At 43.6% G+C, this 13,059-nt stretch overlaps 1 protein-coding gene across 9 annotated transcripts in view; it reads left to right on the top strand.

The window, feature by feature from the left end:
- The window catches only part of LOC129823961 (chloride channel protein 2-like), a 100,656-nt gene that overhangs the window by 74,657 nt on the left and 12,940 nt on the right, over positions 1-13,059 (top strand). For 7 of the 9 annotated variants that reach the window (XM_055883130.1, XM_055883125.1, XM_055883126.1 and 4 more), the window contains 6 exons: positions 2,850-2,952; positions 3,231-3,386; positions 3,550-3,619; positions 3,712-3,822; positions 12,521-12,734; positions 12,891-13,024. In XM_055883130.1, coding sequence (XP_055739105.1) covers positions 2,850-2,952; positions 3,231-3,386; positions 3,550-3,619; positions 3,712-3,822; positions 12,521-12,734; positions 12,891-13,024 — 788 coding nt within the window. The remainder of the gene's footprint in view (positions 1-2,849; positions 2,953-3,230; positions 3,387-3,549; positions 3,620-3,711; positions 3,823-12,520; positions 12,735-12,890; positions 13,025-13,059) is intronic. The other 2 variants (XM_055883128.1, XM_055883127.1) reach the window with 1 other exon arrangement.

The following is a 13,059-nucleotide window of genomic DNA, read 5'->3' as shown; positions in this document are numbered from 1 at the left end:
TTTCTTACATAGTGGGGAGAACAAGTATTTGATACACTGCCGATTTTGCATGTTTTCCTACTTACAAAGCATGTAGAGGTCTGTAATTTTTATCATAGGTACACTTCAACTGTGAGAAACGGAATCTAAAACAAAAATCCAGAAAATCACATTGGATGATTTTTAAGTAATTAATTTGCGTTTTATTGCATGACATAAGTATTTGAAAACCTACCAACCAGTAAGAATTCCGGCTCTCACAGACCTGTTTTTCTTTAAGAAGCCCTCCTGTTCTCCACTCATTACCTGTATTAACTGCACCTGTTTGAACTCGTTACCTGTATAAAAGACACCTGTCCACACACTCAATCAAACAGACTCCAACCTCTCCACAATGGCCAAGACCAGAGAGCTGTGTAAGGACATCAGGGCTAAAATTGTAGACCTGCACAAGGCTGGGATGGGCTACAGGACAATAGGCAAGAGGCTTGGTGAAAAGGCAACAACTGTTGGCGCAATTATTAGAACATGGAAGAAGTTCAAGATGACGGTCAATCACCCTCGGTCTGGGCCTCCATGCAAGATATCACCTCGTGGGGCATCAATGATCATGAGGAAAGTGAGGGATCAGCCCAGAACTACACGGCAGGACCTGGTCAATGACCTGAAGAGAGCTGGGACCACAGTCTCAAAGAAAACCATTAGTAGCACACTACGCTGTCATGGATTAAAATCCTGCAGCGCAAGCAAGGTCCACCTGCTCAAGCCAGCGCATGTCCAGGCCCGTCTGAAGTTTGCCAATGACCATCTGGATGATCCAGAGGAGGAATGGGAGAAGGTCATGTGGTCTGATGAGACAAAAATAGAGCTTTTTGGTCTAAACTCCACTCGCCGTGTTTGGAGGAAGAAGAAGGATGAGTACAACCTCAAGAACACCATCCCAACCGTGAAGCATGGAGGTGGAAACATCATTCTTTGGGGATGCTTTTCTGCAAAGGGGACAGGACGACAGCACCGTATTGAGGGGAGGATGGATGGGGCCATGTATTGCAAGATCTTGGCCAACAACCTCCTTCCCTCAGTAAGAGCATTGAAGATGGGTCGTGGCTGGGTCTTCCAGCATGACAACGACCCGAAACACACAGCCAGGGCAACTAAGGAGTGGCTCCGTAAGAAGCATCTCAAGGTCCTGGAGTGGCCTAGCCAGTCTCCAGACCTGAACCCAATAGAAAATCTTTGGAGGGAGCTGAAAGTCTGTATTTCCCAGCGACAGCCCCGAAACCTGAAGGGTATGGAGGAGTGGGTGAAAATCCCTGCTGCAGTGTGTGCAAACCTGGTCAAGAACTACAGGAAACGTATGATCTCTGTAATTGCAAACAAAGGTTTCTGTACCAAATATCAAGTTCTGCTTTTCTGATGTATCAAATACTTATGTCATGCAATAAAATGCAAATGTATTACTTAAAAATCATACAATGTGATTTTCTGGATTTTGTTTTAGATTCCAGACCCCTACATGCTTTGTAAGTAGGAAAACCTGCAAAATCGGCAGTGTATCAAATACTTGTTCTCCCCACTGTATCTCTTGGTGGGCCAGACAATAAGTTACCAGTGGACAATCATTTTTACCTGGTCAAAAAAAACACATCCTTCTCAGTCCGTGCCTGAAGGTGGTACTCGAAGTCTGATCTGGTTCGACAACTTCCACCACATCAGGTGGGGCTTCAGTGATCTGAAAGTAGGTTATACAAAAATAGCAATAGACAAACACTAAGTCAATTACAAATTTGAAAGACAGTATATGCAGTGCTTGTACATTTTATACAATTGCATTGATTACCTCAGTCAACAGCTGCGGCTCCCGTCCGTACCCGGCCTGGATGCTGCTGGTGTGTGCAAAGAGAATTACCTTCAGGTTGTTCTCCCACTCTTCCTGGTACCAATCAAGGGACTTGCCCATGGCAGTCTTGAGGGTCTGGTTGGTCCATTCACCAAACCATGTACCATAGAAAAACAAACAAATTGTAAAAACAAACACTGATGACAGAATATAACGTATAACATCCGTACCTTGTTCCAGAGTTCATGCCCTCGGTCACTCAAGATGACCTCAGGAGAACCGTGGGTGTTGAAGATGTCTATCATTACCTTGGAGGTTGCATCGCCAGTCCCCCTCCTTGATGGGTATCATAGCTAGCAACATGTAGATGGACTATTTAGAGTGTTGGGCCAGTAACCGAAAGGTTGCTGGATCGAATCCCTGAGCTGACAAGCTAAGAATCTGTCGTACTGCCCCTGAGCAAGGCAGTTAACCCACTGTTCCCCGGGTGCCGAAGATGTCGATTATGGCAGCCACCCACACCTCTCTGATTCAGAGGGGTTGGGTTAAATGCAGAAGACACATTTCAGTTGAATACATTCAGTTGGACAACTGACTAAGTATCTCCCTTTCCCTGTATGGAAAATGGTTGTTGAAAAATAGTTTTACATAGTTAAATCCATCCAGTTATCTAATAGAAGTTAACTGCTTAACGTTACCCTGAATTGTGAATTTCTCTGAATGTTGCGCCTCTTGTCGAGATCAGTGGTGCCTTCATAGTACTTCGTCTGGTTGGAAAGATACAAGAAAATCTGTGGGATACCATTGAAGTGCAAGCTACATACAAACAAAGCTACAATAATAGTTACAGTAGCTAGCTAACGTTAGCTAAATAAAAATATTTTAGCTAACTTTAGCTAGGGGGGAGACACTTTTTGGCAGTGGGACATGACAGGCCCCTGACCGCTAGAGGGGCTCCCAGTTAAAAAATTTGCTTGGGGCCACTGAAAAGGCTAGAGCTGGCCACACACACACACTAATGAACCCACAGCTCCTCTCTCCCTGTCAGACGTCTGGTGTTTCCTGCCATGGTCACCTTGATCATCTCAACCCTTACCTTCCCCCCTGGGTTTGGACAGTTCATGGCTGGACAGGTCAGTAGTTCCATTTATTAAATATCTGTGTCTGTTAACAACAATGTATGATACACCTTTCAAAGTATTGGAACAGGGATGCATCTCAATTGTATAAAGCAGCCTCTTCTCCTCGTGGAGGCTACTTCATTTTCTTTGTGAAAGGACGTGTCCTGTGTTGTCTTCACCTATCCTCTTCGATCAGTGAAGGGAAGGAGATAAGGAAAGGAAGCCAATTTAAACTATTGAGTGATGCAGTATATGCCTCTCCTAACAGTTGTCTCTCCTTGTCTCCTCAGCTGACACAGCATGAGTCACTGGTGGCGTTGTTGGACAACCGCACGTGGTCTCGCCAGGGTGTTGCCGAGGAGTTTGACTACATCAGCCACTCCCACGCCTGGAAACACCCCCAGGTCAATGTCTTCATCACTCTCATCTTCTTCATTGTGATGAAGGTACGTGTGTGTTTTAAATAATGAGTTTGTGTGTGGGTTTGGGAGAGGCGAGTCTGGTTTGTTTGTGATTGTCTGATTGTGTTGGTGTGAAAATTAGGATACTATGCCTCTTGTGTTTATTTTCAGTTTCCTCTAGTACACTTCTCTCACTTTCTTTCTCTAGTTCTGGATGTCTGCAGTAGCTACCACCATGCCTGTACCATGTGGGGCCTTCATGCCAGTTTTCCTCATTGGTAAGTAACTTGCTGTGTGAGTGTTTGTAAAAAAAAAAATATTACAAAAAACACCTGCATGTATACAAACAATTGATTTGTGTGATGTGCAGGTGCAGCATTTGGGCGTCTGGTAGGCGAGACCATGGCAGTCATGTTCCCTGATGGCATCCATGCCGATGGCAGTGTCTATCCCATAGTGCCTGGTGGCTATGCTGTTGTGGGTGAGTAATGGGTGTCTCTGTATCTCACTTCACCATTTGCATTAAAAAATAACACCTTTTTTAACGTTTAGGCTCCATTACGGCTCTAACGTGTCTGCTTATCACTGAAACCAAACGTGAGACTGGGCTTCTCTATAGGCTCCATCTTGGCTCTTTCTGTTCTCTGAAGTGATCGAAACTACAGGCTGGTGTGATACCCAAGCTATTTTCAATTGTGCTATCTTATTGAATGTGACTGACGAATTAATTCTGCTACGATAGAAGTCAGCAAGTTTTCGGGTGAAATAAACAAATCTGGTCCTCATTGATTTTCTTGTTTAGTGGGCCATGAGCAGTACATGACCTTGAACAATTCATTAAACATTTGACCTGAAATACTTGTTGGATAAATGTGACTATTGAATTCACAAATCACTAGCTTGTGCTTTCATTTGTTTTGTTGTTTAGAACAGTGAAGATAGCAAATACACTTGAAATATGCATTAAAACTTCTGAGGGATAGGCGTCCCGTCAACGGGACAGTTGTAAATCGTGCAGCGCCTTATCACATTCGCAGATTTTAGAGAAACAAATGTCGGTACATAAGTATCTTATATCGTCTGAAAGCTTAAACTCTTGTTAATATAACTGCACTGTCCAATTTACAGTAGCTATTACTGCCATGCTATTGTTTGAGGAGAGCGCCTAACAACAAAACACTTTCCACAGGGATAGGTTTCATAAATTCACATCTGAAGGTGAAATGTGTACTTACATTCTGAAATCTTACTCTGATTTATCATCCAAAGGGTCCCAGAGATAACATGAAGTGTCCTTTTGTTAGATAAAATCATTTTTTCATATCCTAAAAAGGTCCATATAGCATGCACGATCGATTTTGTATTTCCACTCGTTCAATTTGCAAAGAAAGGAATCTGAAAATCTCACCCTGAACGTTGTTTCAACCAGTCAAATCACGTTCGTATTTATTTCTCAAAGATCCTAGAATGTAACCATACTTCACTATATCATTAGGGGTGTAGTATACCCGATAGGACACCAAATTTGGTCAAAGAGTGACGCCTTCATGGCACGCCGATGACATGGGCGGTTTTCACTTGATCGAATGTAACTTTGTCAAATAAGCACCAATCGGGGTCAAACTAGCTAGGTAGCCAATGAGCTGGGCTTTACGGGAGTATCCGGAAACCCCGTATCTGTCGCAAAATGTAGCTGCTAACCTTGTGCGACAGCAAGCCTTTTCAATTTGGACAGAAATGATAAGAATATGGAGAGTTATGAAAACTGGGTGTTTTGCAAAAGTTGAAGTTATAATATGGCTACTAATACTGGAAAAGCTAAATCAAAGTCCAAGTATACAGATTTGACGATATTCTTGCAGAAAAATGTAATGTGAATGCAAATGTCTCCTTCACGATTTGCCCAAATGTACCTGCCTGACTACACACTAAATGTCATGTAGTTTGCTCATACTTCAAGTTATATGTTTGCACATACACTGCTACCATCTTGTGAACACCAGCATAATTACAACCAGAGTGATGGCTAGATGTGGGACCTTTGTTGCATTTCAAAGATGGTGGAAGAGAAAAAAAAAGTTTTGTATTTTCTTCTACCAGATCTATTATTTTATATTCTCCTACATTCAATTCACATTTCCACAAACTTCAAAGTGGTTCTGTCGAGTTAGGTTCCTTGTCAATCATTTGCTTATTGGTGAAATCAGCAATCAGACAATATCTAAGTAAATCAATCATTCATTTATTAATGCAATTACAGACAGAAGTTGCAGACAATGGGAACATAGCACGCATGTTCCCGAGTAAGTTCTGCACCCCACCTAAAGGCACAGCGGATTTTATACATGTGAACACTCCCTAGTGGTATGATCACCCACGTCAATGTAGGTGTGTATCAATAAGCTGAGGTTACCTTAAGGCAACGTAGTACAGTAGCTTCTCTGAATTTATTAGAATTGTCCACTGTCACACAAGATCAAAATGTCAAAACCAGACAGTGGTTACGTCTCTTTATCTAGTGTCGGTCGGACTCAAACCTAGCCTGCAAGCACACTCACAACAGCCAGGGCTTAACCACAAAGACTAATATAGATAGCTTGTGCAACGTATAGTGGCAGAGTTTAGACACATAGCAACAGTATCTTATTATAATGCCTGCAGCAAAACATATGAATGTTAAAACTTCTTATGGCTGCAATCCCATTAACGGGATCGATATGACAACAACCAGTGAAAGTGCAGAGCGCCAAATTCAAATTCCTCAAACATACAGTGGGGCAAAAAAGTATTTAGTCAGCCACCAATTGTGCAAGTTCTCCCACTTAAAAAGATGAGGCCTGTAATTTTCATCATAGGTACACTTCAACTATGACAGACAAAATGAGAAAAAAAAATCACATTGTAGGATTTTTAATGAATTTATTTGCAAATTATGATGAAACTTTGATGAAAGATACATGTTTTACATAGAATTAAAGATACACTTGTTCTTAATGCAACCGCTGTGTCAGATTTCAAAAAGCTTTACGGCAAAACACAATAATCTGAAAACAGCGTTCAGCCACAAAAGCAAGCCATACAGTTGCCCGCCAAATTGTGCAATCAACAAAACTCATAAAAAGCATTATAAATCTTCACTTTGCTGATCTTCGTCGGAATGCACTCCCAGGACTCCCACAAATGTTCGTTTTGTTTGGTAATGTCCATCATTTATTTCCAAATAGCAATTTTTGTTTGCGTGTTTGGTAAACAAATCCAACGTCAGGAAGCGCGTTCCTTAAAAGCTGACGAAATGTTTAAAGTTCCGTAACAGTCAGTAGAAACATGTCAAACAATGTATTGAATCAATCTTTAGAATGTTTTTAACATAGCTCACAGAGCGTTCAGAGCTCCCTCTCATGTGAACGCGCATGGTCAGAGCATGGTCAGGTCATGGCAGACATGACTAATTCCCCTCTCATTCGGCCCCCCTTCACAGTAGAGGCATCAGATAAGGTTCTACAGACTGTTGACATCTAGTGGAAGCCGTAGGAAGTGCAAACTCATCCATATCTCGCTGTGAATTCAATAGGATCTTGGTTGAAAAATCGACCAGCCTCAGAATTCCCACTTCCAGTTATGTTATTCTCACAGACATCATTCAAACAGTTTTAGAAACTTCAGAGTGTTTTCTATCCAATATGAATAATAATAATATGCATATATTAGCGACTGAGGAGCAGGCAGTTTACTATGGGCACCTCTGTGCACCTTTCATCCAAGCTACTCAATATTGCCCCTGCAGCCATAAGAAGTTTTAAGGTCCCCTTAATCAATAATGGGGAGTGTCTTTGGGACCCACCACCTACAGTTCCTTTCAAATGGTACCAAGAATATGCATATCCTTGCTTCAGGTCCTGAGCTACAGGCAGTTAGATTTGGGTATGTCATTTTAAGCGAAAATTGTGGAAAAAAAGGGGCTATCCCTAAGAAGTTTTAAAACATGTACACCGGCCACACTGATTAGACAAAACATTAGGAACTCCTGCTCTTTCCATGACAGACTGACCAGGTGAAAGCTATGATCCCTTATTGATGTCACTTGTTAAATCCACTTCAAATCAGTGAAGATGAAGGGGAGGAGGCAGGTTAAAAAATGATTTTTAAGCCTTGAGACAATGGAGATGGGTTGTGTACATGTGCCATTCAGAGGCTGAAGGAGCAAGACAAAAGATTGAAGTATTCTTTGAAATGGATCTGGTAGTAGGTTCCAGGCACACTGCTTTGAGTGTGTCATGAACTACAACGCTGCAGGGTTTTTCACGCTCAACAGTTGCCCGTGTGTATCAAGAATGGCCCAACAACCAAAGGACATCCAGCCAACTTGACACAACTGTGGGAAGCATTGGAGTCAACACTGGCCAGCATCCCTGTGGAACGCTTTCGACATCTTGTAGAATCTTTGCCCCCGACGAATTGAGGCTGCTCTGAGGGCAAACGGGGTGCAAGTTCAACTCAATATTAGAAATATGTTCCTAATGTTTTGTGCACTCAGTGCATTGCCGTGTGAAACAGTGTGGTGTGGAGAGATGGGATTAATGAAATGTGGACTCACCCACTACTCCATGGGCATGTTGGCTGACCCTGTGCTTCCAGCAACTCTGTACTCTCTGTAGAGTTCCAAATCATTGTCACTCAATGCCTAGGCTTACCTCCACTGTACTCACATCCTACCATACTCTTGTCTGTACATTGCCTTGAATCTATTCTTTCGCACCCAGAAACCTGCCCCTTTGACTTTCTGTTCCGAACGCACTAGACGACCAGTTCTTTTAGCCTTTAGCCGTAATCTTATCCTACTCCTCCTCTGTTCCTCTGGGGATGTAGAGGTTAACCCAGGCCCTGCAGCCCCCAGCATCACTCCCAATCGCCAGGTGCTCTCATTTGTTGACTTCTGTAACCGTAAAAGCATTGGTTTCACGCATGTTAACATTGTTTTATTCACTGCTTTAGCACACTCTGCCAACCCGGATGTCCTACCCGTGTCTGAATCCTGGCTTAGGAAGGCCATCAAAAATCCAGAAATTTCCATCCCTAACTATAACAGTTTCCGACAAGATAGAACTTCCAAAGGGGGCAGAGTTCTACAATCTACTGTAGAGAGAGCCTGCAGAGTTCTGTCATACTATCCAGGTCTGTGCCCAAACAATTTGAGCTTCTACTTTAAAAAATCCATCTTTCCAGAAACAAGTCTCTCACCGTTGCCGCTTGTTATAGACCCCCTTCAGCCCCCAGCTGTGCCCTGGAAACCATATGTGAATTGATCGCCCCCCCATCTATCTTCAAAGTTCATATTGTTAGGTGACCTAAACTGGGACATGCTTAACACCCCGGCAGTCCTACAATCTAAGCTAGATGCCCTCAATCTCACACAAATGATCAAGAAACCTACCAGGTACAACCATGAATGCGTAACCATGGGCACGCTCTTAAATATCATCCTGACCAACTTGCCCTCTAAATACACCTCTGTTGTCTTCAACCAGGATCTCAGCGATTACTGACTCATTGCCTGCGTGCGTAAGGGGTTCGCGGTCAAACGACCACCCCTCATCACTGTATAACACTTCAGCGAGCAGGCCATTTCTAATCGTCCTGGCTCGGGTATCGTGGAAGGATATTGAACTCATCCCGTCGGTAGAGGATGCCTGGTTGCTCTTCAAAAGTGCTTTCCTCTCCATCTTAAATAAGCATGCCCCATTCAAAAAAGAATCAACTAAGAACAGATATAGCCCTTGGTTCCCCCCAGACTTGACTGCCCTTGACCAGCACATCCTGTGGTGTTAGCATCGAATAGCCCCCGCGAATAGCCTCCACTATATACAACTTTTCAGGGTAGTCAGGAGCCAATATACTCAGTCAGTTAGGAAAGCTAAGGCTAGCTTTTTCAAATAGAAATTAGCTTCCTGTAGCACTAATTCCAAAAAGTTTTGGGACACTGTAAAGTCCATGGAGAACAAGAGCACCTCCTCCCAGCTGCCCACTGCACTGAGGATAGGGAACACTGTTACCACCGATAAATCTACGATAATCGATAATTTCAATAAACATTTTTCCACGGCTGGCCATGCTTTCTACCTGGCTACCCCTACCCCGGCCAACATCTCAGTACCCCCTGCAGCAACTTGCCCACCCCTCCCCCCCGCTTCTCTTTCACCCAAATCCAGACAGGTGATGTTCTGAAAGACCTGCAAAATCTGGATCCCTACAAATCAGCTGGGCTAGACAAATCTGGACCCTCTCTTTCTAAAATTATCCTCCGAAATTGTTGCAACCCCTATTACTAGCCTATTCAACCTCTCTTTCATATCGTCTGAGATCCCCAAAGATTGGAAAGCTGCTGCGGTCAACCCCCTCTTCAAAGGGGGTGACACTCTAGACCCAAACTGTTATAGACCTAAATCCATTCTGCCATGCCTTTCTAAAATCTTCTGAAGCCAAGTTAATAAACACATCACTGACCATTTCGAATCCCACCGTACCTTCTCCACTATGCAATCTGGTTTCAGAGCTGGTCATGGGTGCACCTCAGCCACGCTCAAGGTTCGAAACGATATCATAATGGCCATCGATTAAAAGACAGTACTGTGCAACCGTCTTCATCGACCTGGCCAAGGCTTTCGACTCTGTCAATCACCCCATACTTATCGGCTGACTCAAAGACTCAAATGACTGCCTCGCCTGGTTCACCAACTACTTCTCAGATAGAGTTCAGTGTGTCAAATCGGAGGGCCTGTTGTCTGGACCTCTGGCAGTCTCTATGGGGGTGCCACAGGGTTCAATTCTCGGGCCGACTCTCTTCTCTGTATATATCAATGATGTCGCTCTTGCTGCTGGTAATTCTCTGATCCACCTCTACGCAGACGACACCATTCTGTATACATCTGGCCCTTTAGACAATGGGGCTAACAAACCTCAAAACGAGCTTCAACGCCATACAACACTCCTTCCGTGGCCTCCAACTTCTTTTAAATGCTAGTAAAACTAAGTGCATGCTCTTCAACCGATTGCTGCCCGCACCATCCGTTTTATCACCAAAGCCCCATATACTACCCACCACTGCGACCAGAATGCTCTCGTTGGCTGGCCCTCACTACATATCCGTCACCAACCCACTGGCTCCAGGTCATCTATAAGTCTTTGCTAGGTAAAGCCCCGCCTTATCTCATCTCACTGGTCACCATAGCAAAACCCACCCGTAGCACGCTCTCCAGCAGGTATATTGCACTGGTCATCCCCAAAGCCAACACTTCCTTTGGCTGCCTTTCCTTACAGTTCTCTGCTGCCAATGACTGGAACGAATTGCAAAAATCTCTGAAGCTGGAGTCTTATTTCTCACTCTCTAACTTTAAGCATCAGCTGTCAGAGCAGCTTACCAATCACTGTACCTGTACATAGCTCATCTTTAAATAGCCCATCCAACTACCTCATCCCTATATTATTACTTACCCTCTTGCTCTTTTGCACCTCAGTATCTCTACTTGCACATCATCATCTGCACATCTATCACTCCAGTATTAATGCTAAATTGTAATTATTTTCGCCACTATGGCTTATTTATTGCCTACCTCCCTACTCTTCTACATTTGCACACTCTGTACATAGATTTTTCTATTTCTTGTGAAGTGAAGTTGAGACATTCTTTAGCAGTTGAGACATTCCTTCCAATTGCTAATGATGTTAGTCAAAAAGATTCCTCAAGTAAATAGCCCCGTTGAATGTGTTTTCTAGTTATTTTTTACACTTATGTGTAACTCTGTGTTGTTTTTGTCGCACTGCTATGCTTTATCTTGGCCAGGTCGCAGTTGTAAATGAGAACTTGTTCTCAACTGGCCTACCTGGTTAAATATATATATTTTTAAGAAAATGGGAACAGGATGCACCTGAGCTCAATTTCAAATCTCATCACAAAGGGTCTTAATACTTATGTAAATAAGGTATTTCTGTTTATTTTTATACATTTGCAAAAATGTCTAAAAACATGTTTTTGCTTTGTCATTATGGGGTATTGTGTATAGATTGCTGAGGATTTATTTTTATTTAATCCGTTGAAAACACATGATTGACACATGACGAGGCACAGATCTGGGGAGGGATACCAAAACATTTCTTAAATGGAAGAAGTTTGGAACCACCAAGGCTCTTCCTAGAGCTGGCCACTCGGCCAAACTGAGCAATCAGGGGAGAATGGCCTTGGTCAAGGAGGTGACCAAGAACCCGATGGTCACTCTGACAGAGCTTTAGAGTTCCTCTATGGAGATGGGAGAAACTTCCAAAAGGACAACCATCTCTGCAGCACTCCACCAATCAGGCCTTTATGGTAGAGTGGCAAGACGGAAGCCACTCCTCAGTAAAAGGCACATGACAGCCTGCTTGGAGTTTGCCAAAAGGCACCTAAAGACTCTCAGACCATGAGAAACAAGCATCACGCTATGAGATGTTTTTCAGCGGCAAGGACTGGGAGACTGGTCAGGATCAAGGCAAAGATGAACGGAGCAAAGTACAGAGAGATCCTTGATTAAAACCTGATCCAGAGCGCTCAGGACCTCAGACAGGACAACGACCCTAGGCACACAGCCATGACAACGCAGGAGTGGCTTCGGGACAAGTCTCTGAATGTCCTGGAGTGGTCCAGTCAGAGCCCGGACTTGAACCCGATCGAACATCTCTGGAGAGACCTGAAAATAGCTGTGCAGCAACACTCCCCATCCAACCTGACAGAGCTTGAGAGGATCTGCAGAGAAAAATTGGAGGAACTCCCCAAATACAGGGGTGCCAAGCTTGTAGCGTCTTACCCAAGAAGAGTAAAGGGTCTGAATACTTACTTAAATGTGATATTTCAGATTTTTTATTTGTAATAAATGTGCAAAAATGTCTAAACTATTTTTTGCTTTGTCATTATGGGGTATTGTGTGTAGATTGATGAGGGGAAATAACTATTTATTACATTTTAGAATAAGGCTGTAACATTACAAAATGTGGAAAATGTCAAGGGGTCTGAATACTTTCCGAAGGCACTGTATGTCTTGGGAGGCTGTGGAAAGCAAAAAGATAAATGTCGCTTTCCACCACATTAGACGATAAAATCCATATTCATCGTCATCATCATCATCCAAACTCTCTGTATCCCTCCTCCCCAGGTGCGGCAGCGTTGTCGGGGGCTGTGACTCACACAGTGTCGACGGCGGTCATCGTGTTTGAGCTGACGGGTCAGATCAGCCACATCCTGCCGGTGATGATAGCGGTGATCCTGGCCAACGCCGTAGCCCAGTCCCTCCAGCCCTCGCTATACGACTCTATCATCAGGATCAAGAAACTACCCTACCTCCCTGAGCTTGGTATGGGGCACCACGAGTGAGTTTCTGTCCATCTGTTCGTGTCTCAATCTCCCTCACTTTATATTATACTCCCTCTATTCTTTGTTCTCTTATTTTTTCCAACTTTCTTCCGGACATTTCATTCTAACCCTACACCCCTCTTCTCCCCTCTTCTCCTCCTCTCTTACTTCAGGAAGTATAACGTCCGTGTGGAGGACATCATGGTTAGAGACGTGCGTTACATCACTCTCTCCTCCTCCTATCGAGATGTACAGGAGGTCCTGCTGACTGGACAGCTCAAAACACTGGCCCTGGTCGAGTCCACGGGTAAGGATGTGTGTATAGTCTGCTATAATTTCCAG

This window comes from Salvelinus fontinalis, chromosome 26 (assembly GCF_029448725.1).
Source record: "Salvelinus fontinalis isolate EN_2023a chromosome 26, ASM2944872v1, whole genome shotgun sequence".
Classification (NCBI taxonomy): Eukaryota; Metazoa; Chordata; class Actinopteri; order Salmoniformes; family Salmonidae; genus Salvelinus; species Salvelinus fontinalis.
Note: the sequence above shows the minus strand (reverse complement) of the source record. Positions and strands in the feature narration are given on the sequence as shown.